Consider the following 14,277-nt stretch of genomic DNA (forward strand, 5'->3'; position numbering starts at 1 on the left):
GCGCATTTCACGAGAAAATCATGCACATTTCAACAGTCTATGGCATTGTCCAATTGCCAAAGGTTTCTGTAATAAACGTAGACCGTTTGAAGCGTAGACCGATTTACAGGTACGAAAATGTGGTACACAGTTTATCAGCCTATGTTTTTGTCCAATTACCGAAAGTTTCATTAAATTATCTAAAACATTAACCAAATTTATTTACATCTTATCTACAAGGTAGGGCCGAACTACAATGCACCTTTATGACCAGAAAATTTCTTTATCTTGCTCCAGTTTGCAGAAAACTCCGAGACGTGTGAATGCTAATGCTTGCTTTCTGTTACAGATCGCTGTCAAAACCATTCTACATTCAACACAACCAACTTTCAAACTGTGTATATTACCCAGCAGCTTGCCATTTTACTTCTAATATTGCATTTCAGAGATATAATAAACATATTTCATTACTGCTGTTGTTAGTTAAATTACATACAGTACAGTAGGTTAGGCCTACAGCTTTAATTAATATTTATTTTATTGTTGTATAACATAGGTTTGAGATAGTAGTAGATTAGGTCTGATTTTTATACAACCTTTTGTTTTGCATAATTGACCTTTTGAATTTCATTTCAAAACAACTTGACGGCTACCATGGACATACAACCTCCCAGAACACTACGTCGTAGCAGTGGCCGTCCACTTGTCTCCCAATTATTACAGCGCAATAGGAGGGTAAATAGAAGGTTTTCACAGCAACCATCAGCATCAAATGCTAATGTTCAACAACACGCTACTCAAAATAATAGCAACAACTCATCCGATTCAGAGAAATCTTTAGTAGATGTCGTAGGCGATGTGAATGGCATGGACTTAGCAGCCCTTTTGTTTCCAGATGATGATCAGATTTTATGGACATTATTGACCATGAAAATATTGCACCAAATATTGCACAAAACAATTATATTGCTCCCCCAAATGCTGCCGCCCTCCATTAAATTCCTCATTTTCAATCTTTAGATTGACATATAAAATTTATTTTATATCATCTCAAACAACTCTCATTTACACTATACTCTGTCAATTCCTGCTGACAACTACTTTTTCAACAACCAGCAGTACCCTTTCTTTTTTCCATTATCACTTCGTCGATCGTGGGCTGTATGACAGGGGAACTTCGAGTATTAAATATATTATATATTATAATATATATATTATGTAGCTATATAATTAGTTATATATTGTTCAGCAAAACTATATATATTATTGTCATGTAATTGTATAATATGTATTGTATAATTATGTAAGTATTTATAATTAAAAAATAATTATTAATTTTTTAGCTGAGGCTGAGATATTTTTAACAAGTAATAATACTAGTTAAAAAGTTATCACAGCCTTAAAATAATATTATTTATGTTTTTTGATAAATTCAAACAATCAATATATGTATTGAACATAATGGCTGTAGAAATGGAGACTGAGAATGAGAATCCTTTAAAAGAGAAAATTCTATGATTTATGATTTTTGAGAAATACAAATAACAAATAAAAGAACTGGACTTCATGACTGTAGCAGTAGAGGGTGAGAAGGAGAAATTTATGAATTAAATGGAAAAAGACTAAGGCTAACTATAAAGTAAAACCTCATGAGCATTCACGACCTGGACGCATGACCTGCGATGAACAGGTTTGGTTAATCATCAATCATTCCTAAGGCTAAATCAACGATACATATAAGGCCGTACTCTTGTATGCACCCGTCTAACTGGAGTTTAGTTTGGAAATAATTATTATGAAAACCATTGTTGAAAAAAAGGGTATAAATAGTTATTATAGAATTATATAATAGCTGTATAAATATATACTTATTAATACAAATATTAATACAAATATTAATACAAGTTAAAAATATCTCAGCTTTAAACTAACATCATTTATGATTTTTGAGAAATACAAATAATAATATAAGTATAGAATTTCATGACTGTAGAAATGGAGTATGGTGGCTGATTGCGGCCATTTAAAACCGCGGCTTGGCGACCTGAGATTATAAAAACCTCGCCCGTGGTTTTCATAATCTCGGGGTCACGAACCCGCGGTTTCTAAGAAAAAGCGACGTCGACTATACACCGGGGCTGTACGGCTTGCCCTTGTTTTCTCGCCCTTATTTTGTTAAATAATATACTATTGGTAACTTAAAACTACTCAATGACTAATGGCACGCGTTGTTAAACATGGGTTTTTCTTGTCTGAATAAGAGGTATTAATGTGGCTGTCAGAAATTGTGACTTCGTGTTAAAACTAATAACATATTTATAGGGATATTTGTAGGGTTGATGGGTAGGCGTTAATAGAAAAAATACAATTACTTAGTAAAAGTGGGTGGGTAGTAAATACCCATGAAAATGTACACTAAATAAAATGACCCGTCATACTTTGCATTTTCATTTTTTGTTTTATTATTATTTATTAATAATATAGTATGACAGAATAGTTTGATATAATATAGTCTTGGTCTGGTATTAGTTGGCTGAGGTTATGAAAAGTTTTTTCTAGGACAGCCAGCTACCTACAAGCTGACTGCTAAATCACCGAAATTAAACTCGTGTGGTTTTTGTATGCCTTTTTTATGTTACCCTTATCTTCTTAATTAACTTTATTTACTGTTCCAGGAGGCTCTTCCAGATCTTCTGCTGATGTAACTCTATTTACTGTTCCAGGAGGCTCTTCCAGATCTTCTGCTGATGTAACTCTATTTACTGTTCCAGGAGGCTCTTCCAGATCTTCTGCTGATGTAACTTTATTTACTGTTCCAGGAGGCTCTTCCAGATCTTCTGCTGATGTAACTCTATTTACTGTTCCAGGAGGCTCTTCCAGATCTTCTGCTGATGTAACTTTATTTACTGTTCCAGGAGGCTCTTCCAAATCTTCTGCTGATGTAACTTTATCTACTGTTACAGGAGGCTCTTCCAGATCTTTTGCTGATGGATGGTATAGGTATGGTATGAACATCTCTAGTAGTTAATTTATGCTTGTTTAAAAATTTATTTAAATAGCTATCTGATTTATACATACAACGAAAATTATTGCAATACATATACATATGTTTCGTGGTCAGTAACTGATATGTGTTTGGCCTTGAGCCTTTGCTTAAAAAATTGAGTAGATTAATGAACCTGCTCATTATTTGGTTGAACTTTTTTACGTTCAATTTTTATTATAGATCTCGAAGAATTGAGGTTGCTGTTAAGCCGATATGTTTCTCAGGGTCTGAGCAATGTTCAGTTAGTGCAAGTACTTAAAAACAGGCATGGGATTGGAATTAGGTAAGAGAGAATTGAAAGTTAGTACGCCTTTGTTATTGTATACGATGGTAATTGCTGTTTTTAAAATTATATCAGGGGCAGTCCTTTTGAAAGCCACTGTGTTCTGTATATTGGATGGCAATTGTCAAAAATCTACCAAAAAGCTAGCCTATGTATCTAGCAAGTGTTTGGGGATTGGGTGGTGAAATAATGGGATTCGATGTTTTTTTACAATTTTATGTTTTTTTACAATTACAATGCCACCCGGGCTTGCGGTGTTCAAAAAGGCTTGAGGAAAGCTTTTAGTTGACCCAGTTTACCATACCCATCGACGCCAATTCCCAAACACTTGCTAGATACACAAGATACATTGGTTAACTTTTTAGTAGATTTTTGACAATCGCTATTTGGTGTCTGTTTTTGGAACAAAAGTTCCCACTTTGACTGTTAAACGCTATTAAATGCAGGTGAAGCTATTTTATAATTTTAATTGACGACGTGTTTTGTTAACTGTGACAGCATAATATGGAAATGTCAAGACCATGCACTGCATGTTCCTGTTTTCTGTTACAACTTAAACTGAGGTTGTTGATCTTTCTACAAAATGTGGTTGTCCAGTTAAATTGCATTCATTATCACTAAATGACATCATATTTCATGCTTTCGATTTTTTTTTCTGTTTAAAGCATTTCTCTTCAATGATTATAAAATATAAAGGAAAGTTGTACAGCTAGTGAGCACAATAATGGTACTACAGTAATATGATCTTAAATTAAGTCACATCGCCTATGTGTTTTTGATGTTTGTGTGTTACATTTGTTTTGTTCGTTGATTTTATTTGGGGTTGTAACTGTAAATGATATTGTAATCATTTGGTTTAGTGAAAGAACACAAAGGCGGCGGTTAACTGATTTCAATATTCGCCGAAGGAATATACCTTATGATGCTCAGCAGCTTAGATATGCCATTGAGGTAGGTTTGTATAAAATGCCATTTTCTCACCTGTCTTTGCTTCTGTTTCATTTGGCACCCTATATGAGAGGAGCTAGATTTTAGAGAAAGAGCTCAACTCTCACCACAGTCCCCAGCTCGGTGTTTAACCCTAAACCTTTCAGTTGCGTAAGGTCAAGGTAGTTGCTCCCCAACCCCAACATATATGACAAATTCTGCAATCTAATAGTGACTTTGCTTGTGTTTATAGCATGAGGTTGATACAACTGGAGCGGATATAGGTTACAGGGCTATACAAGTGAGATTGCAGCTATCCTATGGCATAACAGTTTCAAGGTAAATCAACGCAAATTTAATTAGTAAACTGCACTGTAGGCTGTAAGAATGTTGGCAGTCTCAGCAGATATATAGCATGTTATGTGGTTTAATCTATAGGGAGGTAGTTCGGCAACAATTGCTGGAAGGGGATCCACAAGGTGTTGAGCTTCAAAGGCGGGGAACTCTGCGTCGTAGGGTATATGTCAACAAAGGCCCCAACTACTTAATTCACGTAGATGGCTATGACAAGTTGAAACGCTATGGACTTCGCATTCATGGTGCTATAGACGGGTAATATTTCCGAATTTAAGTACCACTAGATCGAAAAAAAAATCCTTTTTACGTGAACAAAACTATATAAGATAAGCATTTGCATATAAGCAAGCACTGATTACTTTTTCATATGCTAATGAACTTTCAAAGGCTACTATGGATTATCTGGCACAATACTATTAGCAATGGTGGAGTCGGTTTCACCTGTAATTGCATTTCATTTTTTCAAAACATCTAAATTTTAAAGATCTTTTACTGATCACTCAAGTTATAGTTACCTAAAATGTTTATTGTGGCTCTTAGTAAAATATGTCTCATTCGTAATAAAATGAAGTGTACAAACATTACATTTATTCTGTCTTGTATTAAATATGGAAATAAGATTTGCATTTTGCGTCTTTGGTTAAATTACATAGTCATACAGGCTGCCTATAATGGTCTTTTGCCATCCCTTCTCCTTGTTATTTATATATATATATATATATATATATATATATATATATATATACATATATATATATATATATATATATAATGTATTTGCTACTCTATTTCTTGTGCTTTCACATAGATATTTTGGCATTTGTTTCGATGAAAGACGAAGAAAGTAAATTAATTAGCAGGTATATGCCTACCAGTAAAGAAAGTAAGTTGTATGAAATTTTATTGGTATAGAAGGAAATCAATTGTTGTTATTGGGTTTACCTGAAGCGAATAGTGTGTTATTCGCTAAGGGGCAACAAAAATGTTACTGGTTGTGGTGTTATTTTACAGATATTCTAAGAAGCTTCTCTGGCTGTACGTGGGACATTCAAATAATGATCCTAAATATGTAGCTTACAACTTTACCCAATACATCAACTGCATCAAAGGTAGTAAACAATATAATTGGTTCTTAGCAGATTGTGTGATCTTTATGTAGTCACTCTAGGAGCTATAGTTGATTGTCTAACTAAGTAGATTGCTTAAATTTATCAGTAGCACAATGTTTTACAAAAAATATTCTAAAACCTATTACCTTTTACAAAATTCATTTATAATAGTCACTTGGCAACAATGAAATATATTAATTAGTTTTGTTGTGCTGTGAATAGAGCAATTTTTCATTTTATATCTATGCGCTAGGTGTTCTAAGGTGTATCAGAATGGATCGAGGAACAGAAAACACCTTAATTGAAGACATTCAGGCCACTATTAGAGAATGTCATACCGATGATATGGCCAGGAACTCGGTATTGTACGGTTCCTCTACACATAACCAAGTACATTGGAGAAATTGTTAAAACTATTTAAATATAAAATTGTTATCAGTGCTAATTTGTTTTTTATTCAGTGCTAGAAACTACGTCTTTGTATAAACATTTCTAGAATGCTATAGGATTTTATTGCATTGTAAAAAAATTATGGATTGTGCAAAATACATGTATATGCTTGTTGTTTTCTAGCCTATAGAAAGGTGGTGGCGAAGTGCTCGCCAGCTTGGCCTGCAATATTACCTCAATTACTTCAAAGATTTAGAGATAGCTGGGAACTTTGAGACTGGCAATCATAAAGATGTGTACGCTAGACATGCTATATTATAGAGCCTTTAAACTTAATTAACTTAACATAGAACTGCGCAAACAAACCATACAACTTCTACTCATGATCGTTTTAAAAATACGCTATGACTAAGCCCGTATAGTTTAGTCGAGTTATTTTTTATGTTGTGTTTCTTTATGTTCTCTATCAATTCATAGTTTGTCAAATCATGTGTCAGTAGCGAAGTATAAGAAAAGGTAGAGTGCAAATGCTCCGCTAACGCAAGCATTTTGTGATAACTGTTGGTTTCCTCCGCTAAAGCAACCGTTTTGATATAAACTATGGTTCCCTGTTTTCAATGCTATTGTTGGTCATGTGAGCATTAAGAAATAGAGTCACGCTACGGAACTTTTATCAAATTTGCAACTCAATTTTGGTCATAAGATGGTTATAAATTTTAAAAGATACTTTGTTCTAAAACTTTTATTTGGTGACAAAACATAAATTATAGAAATGTTTAGGAGAGAAGACAACTTCAGTGTATTTGTTGTATTTTGTTTTAAAACTTGTTACCCCGTTTACAGGCAACTGAGCACATCTGAATAATACCTTTCCCTACCAGACTGTCGTGCATAAATGGCTGTAACCCATTTTTCATCCGTATTGTGAGTGTTTACAATTTGTAGGTAATTTCACTTATATATTGTGCAAATATAAATTACAAAATATACAAGTGAAAGGGCTTATTTCTGAATGCTACATTTGAGAAGTTAGCAGTTTACCTTTATGTTACATCTGTTGTTGTGAGTGTTGAAAACAAACAATAATTGATAGCTATATCTCAAGTCATTACCTGTACTTAACATTATCAAAAAGCCATTATTTTGTAGAATGTGTCTCAGATATTGCTTTATGCATATTGTCAAACAAAAGCTTCATGAAATCATGATGGAGTGGAATCAACATACAAGAAGATCAACTGGCGATAGTTTAGGTGGCATTCCTAATGTCTTGTACGGGCATCCCGAACTGCAAGGTGATTCTCCAAATTTTTTAGTGTCTTATGTTAGCCCCGATCACCATGCTGCACATTATTTCACTCATAGTATATACATGTACTGCAAGATATGTTGCATTTCAAAACGCAGCATTGCTTGTCAATCCGATTAGGAACAACCTGGGGCTAGTTATTTAAATTGCTTGCAGTTAATTTTTTCTCAATTTTTTAGATCGTAGATCATAAAACCATGGTTGAACAGCAGGATATAGATGATGTTATTACACTATGCATGCGACCAAAACAACGTGGTGTTGACGAAGCTGATAGGAAAGATTTAAACAACTTAGTGCAAGACCTTAATGGCCAATTCATTATTCCTTGCTCCATTGAGGCAGCCAAAGACTTGTATATACAGCTGCGACTGCTACTCTAAGGAAATACGTAAAATAATTTAAAGACATGTTTGTATCTGTGCATCTATCTATCCTAAATCTTACATATAAAACAAAATTGAGCGTATTGCAGTACTGCTAAGTTTTGTTTGCAGTTACGACCACATAGCTTACACGGCTTTAAACTTTGTAGCTGTTCAACTAATTTTATATAAGACAGGGTAGACATTTCTAGCGGAAAGTTTTTATTGGTATCTTCAGTGACTATATTATGTTATAATGTTATATTATTACTCCTGAGTTATGCAATGTGCGTACTAGTGCTACTAAATTGCGTGATTATATTATTTTTTTATACGCGGGACTCTCAGCTGCTGGTACAGTTTTTGCAATTCTGTCTATGTACTTGAACTTGAGCATTTGTTTGTATGAGTAATTAGCTTGCTGTGCGGGTTATCTTGTTTCAAGTCCACTGTGCAGTTGAAATGTATTAAACTCATTGTTTGGCTAGTTTTTTTCCATTATACACCAGATTAGAATGTTTCATTCAACAGCTTTGGAGTTGCCCTTTTACTATTCTGTGGTTGGGTAACTACGAAAGGAACACCCTACACACACTTTTATCATTTCATTTTGCTCATGCATGTAATAAAATTTTAGTATCACAATTGTGTCTGACTATATGTTCTATGCTTTCTAAAGCATCATCACCACATTCAGAATGGTTGAGGCAAACTCAGGGTACTGCGGTATTCAGTCAGTTGCGATGACTTGTAAGATGTTACATTAGGCATGTGTGGCATCAGCATTCACCAGTTGATTCAGGTGCCATTACAATTTATACAATACATAATTATCTGCCCAATCAGCTTCTCAGTAACTAAAATTGTTTTCCATGTTATGTACTATTTGAAGAATATAACAGCATAACACACTGAATACACACCATGCCTTGTATTTAATGTCCTGCAAGTAATCCATACAGCAGTATAGCAAGCACCCAGTCGTAAAACAAATATTATGTTCATAAACTTTATTTTATTACTAAGGAAAAATATCATGTAAACAGTGTACAAAAGAATGTGGCATGTAATATATATATATGTGCTATGCGAGACCATGTAGCACAATATAAGTACTATGAGAGTAAGTTACAATGGGTTGTTAGCAGTTGAATAAAACTCCCTAGTGGAGAGAAAAACACTTATTCTGCAAAAATGTAACAACATGTAAATATGGTATACAAAAGAATGTGGCATGGAATATATAGATGTAATACAGTGCTATGCAATACCATGTAGCACAATAAAAGTACTATAACAGTAAGTTACAATGGGTCGTTAGCAATACAGCACTGAGGAAACATTTCAAATATGTCTAGGCATTAAAGAAGAGACATCCAACTGCAAAGAATACGTTGTTCAATGTTGCATAGAATTGTTCATGTTCCACACCAAACGGCAAATGGAGTAAGTTTGCACAAGTGCTGGCATAAGGTATATTTCTTTCGTGCACATTTACCACGTCTTCCGGATGGGTGAAACATATTTCAAGTGGGGGGTTTAGGCCTAGAGGTGGCATATCCTTCAGGCCTGTGATATAAGCCAATACCATAAGCAGTTGATTTCCTAAGAAAGTAGCAAATACAAAGTTAAAACATTCGAGTTAAATTTTATGTTCAGTTTTGGTATTACAAATATTATGGAGAAATGCTATAAAACTCTGTAGAATGCAGGTAATCCTCTAAGTTTTGCATACTGTACAAATGTTGTGTAGCTAAATAAATTTAATTTTTTGACAACTAACCCATATGCACAGCAAATCATTAATTAAAACATGAGCTAAGAGTAAAAAAAATTGTGTAGCCTTAGATATTAACTTTGCAGCCGTAGCAACAGTGTATTATAGAGGAGGTTGGTAAGTTCCTAGCTAATTTATGGAACCGCCATGAGCACTTGGGCTTTACATCAATATGATAGACTGGTTTGTTCATTGGCTATATCCTACCTGGTTGGGATCTCAACCAGGCAGGATCTGACCTGTGGGATAGCTACATTGTCTAAGGTGGTTTAAATTTCTTTTATACTACCTTTGATTTAATAAATGCAGGCAATCAGTCTATAACAATTCTGTAATCTTCCAGTGCCCACCCCAAGCAAACCAAGTTCATATCCAGCCAGTGCATTGGTTTGCTTGTGATGTGAAGCCGTTTGTATGATCATTGCTATATTTTTAAGGTTTTAGGCCTAGTTGTAGGTGAAATATAACCAAGATCTGACCGCAATTCAACACAAGCCAATCAATCCAATTAGTTAGCTAGCTGCACAGACGGATATTTTCTTCTAATCTAATTAAGAAGATAAGGGTAAAAGAAAAAAAGGCATACAAAATCTCCACAAGTTTAATTTCGGTGATTTAGCAGTCAGCCTGTAGGTAGCTGGCTGTCCTGAAAAAAACTTTTTATATTAATGCCCGTCCATACACCCTAAAAACCCTCGGAAGAGCCCTGCTATTGACAACTAATAAATATGTTATTAGTTTTAACACAAAGTCACAATTTCTGACAGCCATATATACCGCTTATTCAGACAGGAAAAACCAATATTAAACAACGCATGCCATTGGTCATTGAGTAGTTTCAAGTTACCAATAGTATATTATTTAACAAAATAAGGACGAGAAAACAAGGGCAAGCCGTACAGCCCCGGTGTATAGTCGACGTCGGTTTTTCTTAGAAACCGCGGGTTCGTGACCCCGAGATTATGAAAACCGCAGGCGAGGTTTTCATAATCTCGGGTCGCCAAGCCGCGGTTTCAAATGGCCGTAATCAGCCATCACAATGGAGAGTGAAAAGGAGGAATTTATTAATTTAATGGAAAAAGACTAAGGCTAGCTATAGAGTAAAACCTCATGAGCATTCACGACCTGAAACACATGACCTTTGAAAAGCAGGTTTGGTTAATCATCAATGAGTCCTAAGGCTAAATCAACAATGCAGATTAGACCGCAGTCTGAGAGGCAATGGCCTAACTGGAGTTTGGTTTGATAATAGAGTTTATGAAAATCATTGACCAAAAAAGGCAAAATAAGTATAGCAAACAAAGCAATTGTAAAACCTTGAGCCACCAGTCTAAGTTTTAGGGGTAATTTTTAAAATGGTGTTAAATAAATGTGTAAATAACAACGTGAAACACAAGCTTTCAAATGGAGCAGCTTTTGTTTATAGTCTTGTGACAGTTTCTGAAAAACAGGCACAATAAACAATGCACATTATTTTCAAATCACTGCACTTCAGTGCAGATTCTGTTAACTCTATAGCGCTGAATTAAATTCCGCTGTTAACCAGTTTTTCAAAAATATTTCTATTCTGCTTGTGGCTGCTTCTAAATTATGAAAAGAAAGTGCTATCATAGACCACCACACATTCGGTCTGTGCGTCAATGAATTTCATGTACTAGCTTTTGCGTTACTAAGAGCACACAGAGGTGTTATTTGTGGTAACAGCAAATAGAAACAGACCTATTCTCTCATCTGTTGTACCAGCTGAACAGGTGATAGTTTTACCAATCTCTGCTCATTGGATAGTGTCAAGCCTATGAAACTGATGAGCACATTCCTCCCCAGATCTCTTAAATATAAACATGCCAGTATTGATCACCCTCCAAGTTTGTAATAGTTGAGGTGAGATTAGTAAGTGACTCTTTGTAGTGTAGCAAAGGTTCTACTAACTTTTATGGTTGTCTTGAACTGGTATAGGCTACCACCTGATTTAAGTTAATACAAAACCATTTGGCTGTTGTAATGACCAACTGCAATTATGTCTACATATACTTGTAATTACTGCACTTCCTGCATGTGCATACACATCAAATTTATTGCACCAATATTACCGTGCCTAATGAAAACATGTTTGTAAGTTGTCACTGATTTATAAAAATGAAATCAAAAGTGATGACTTTAACAACAGTAGAAAGGTACATAACCACAAAAGTATTGAATGTAGATATGAGTAAGAATAGATTGATATTTCTGTACTGAAATAATGCAATGATACAACGTACAATAAGTCTGGATTCATCTGCAATCTCAACCAGATACAACATAACCAAGTGTAAAATTCTGAGTTGTTTGGTCTATAAATTAACAACTTCTAGTGAACTTTTGTAATGGGATTTTATTTTGCATTTTTATCACACACTAGTACTCTGGCAGTTCAATGCGCTGAGTGAAATGATCAAGTGTAATAACTAACCGCAGAAATATTTCGAAATGTAGTGAAGCTGTTGATTGGTGAAATTGGTAGAGTGAAGGTGTACCAAGCCAACAATCATGAGTGTAATATTTGTTGCAAGCAATATTTTTTCCTAAACTCAGAGCGAAGCTTCAAACAGATGAATAGACGAACAGACAGCTTTTATTGTAGTAAAGACTAAAATACTACTAGTTACATATACTACTAGTTACATATGCTACTAGTTACATATACTACTATTTACATATGCTACTAGCTACATATGGTACTAGTTACATATACTAATAGTTACATATGCAACTAGTTACATATATTACTAGTTATATATACTACTATTTACATACGCTGCTAGTTACATATGCTACTAGTTACATATGTTACTAGTTACATATGCCACTAATTACATATACTACTAGTTACATATGCTACTAGTTACATATGCTACTAGTTACATATGCTACTAGTTACATATACTAATAGTTACATATATTACTAGTTACATATGCTACTAGTTACATATGCTACTAGTTACATATACTACTAGTTACATATGCTACTAGTTACATATACTACTAGTTACATATGCTACTTATTACATATGTTACTAGTTACATATGCTACTAGTTACATATGCTACTAGTTACATATACTAATAGTTACATATGTTACTAGTTACATATACTACTAGTTACATATACTACTAGTTACATATATTACTAGTTACATATACTACTAGTTACATATGTTACTAGTTACATATGTTACTAGTTACATATGCTACTAGTTATATATACTACTAGTTACATATGCTACTAGTTACATATACTACTAGTTACATATGCTACTAGTTACATATAAGAATAGTTACATATGCTACTAGTTACATGTTTTACTAGTTGCGTATGCTACTAGTTACATATGCTACCAGTTACATATACTAATAGTTACATATGCTACTAGTTACATATGTTACTAGTTACATATACTACTAGTTACATATACTACTGGTTACATATAATACTAGTTACATATGCTACTAGTTACATATACTACTAGTTACATATACTACTAGTTACCTATACTACTGGTTACATATAATACTAGTTACATATGCTACTAGTTACATATACTACTAGTTACATATACTACTAGATACATATGCTACTAGTTACATATGTTACTAGTTACATATGCTACTAGTTACATATACTACTAGTTACATATGCTACTAGTTACATATGCTACTAGTTACATATGCTACTAGTTACATGTAATAATAGTTACATATGCTACTAGTTACATATACGACTAGTTACATATACTACTAGGTACATATGCTACTAGTTACATACGTTACTAGTTACATATGCTACTAGTTACATATACTACTAGTTACATATGCTACTTGTTACATATGCTACTAGTTACATATGCTACTAGTTACATATACTAATAGTTACATATGCTACTAGTTACATATACTACTAGTTACATATACTACTAGTTACTTATACTACTAGTTACTTATTCTACTTGTTACATATACTAGTAGTTACATCCGCTACTAGTTACATAAACTACTAGTTACATATGCTATTAGTTACATATACTGCTAGCCACCTATGTTACCGGTGATAGAAACTTAAAAAACCACATAAGGCTCAGTTGTAATAGGCATGTGATACTGTTTTTACTCAATTTTATCTTAATGTTCTCATGTATCAGTATAACTTACATGTTAGTTAATCTTAGGTGTGGTAAGAACTCTGTTTTCCATCATAACATTTCTTTTGAGTATCATCAACTTCCTTTTCTAACATGGCGGAGCAGTTGTCAAGCGTCTCTTCAATGAGTTGCTACAACATCAACTGCACATAGGTTTTTTGAGCGTTTTAGGCTTAGATTAGATTCTAATGTGTACACAGCAAGTCTGAATTAACTATTTTATGAATAAGCACTTGATGACAAGTATTGATAAAATCTGATGTGGAGACAAAACACAAGTTTGTATGACGTTTTTTCATGATTGACAATTGCTGATAATACACCAATGCCTACGAACATATAATCTTTCAGCATATATTCACTTTTGATAATACTGTTCCATATTCCGACATTCCCGAACAAAATTTTATCTGGTTGCAGCCTGTTATAAATATATTATTAGTTATTTTATTAATTATTAGACAGTTTATTATAGTTAATAAAACGCAGGTCAAAAGGAATCAATTTCTATGTATTACTTAAATTTCCCGAAACACTTATTTTGTATGAACAATAAAA

The 14,277-nt window shown here is 33.7% G+C and overlaps 1 protein-coding gene across 1 annotated transcript; it reads left to right on the plus strand.

Annotated features, from left to right (window-relative positions):
• The first annotated feature begins 3,292 nt into the window (after positions 1-3,292).
• Positions 3,293-7,783, plus strand: LOC137389559 (uncharacterized). Its single transcript, XM_068075610.1, has 8 exons — positions 3,293-3,325; positions 4,489-4,574; positions 4,674-4,847; positions 5,604-5,701; positions 5,955-6,091; positions 6,275-6,387; positions 7,241-7,415; positions 7,580-7,783. The coding sequence occupies exons 1-8, from the start codon at positions 3,293-3,295 to the stop codon at positions 7,781-7,783; spliced, it is 1,020 nt and encodes a 339-aa protein (XP_067931711.1).
• Positions 7,784-14,277: the final 6,494 nt, after the last annotated feature.

Source organism: Watersipora subatra, chromosome 1 (assembly GCF_963576615.1).
Source record: "Watersipora subatra chromosome 1, tzWatSuba1.1, whole genome shotgun sequence".
Lineage (NCBI taxonomy): Eukaryota > Metazoa > Bryozoa > Gymnolaemata > Cheilostomatida > Watersiporidae > Watersipora > Watersipora subatra.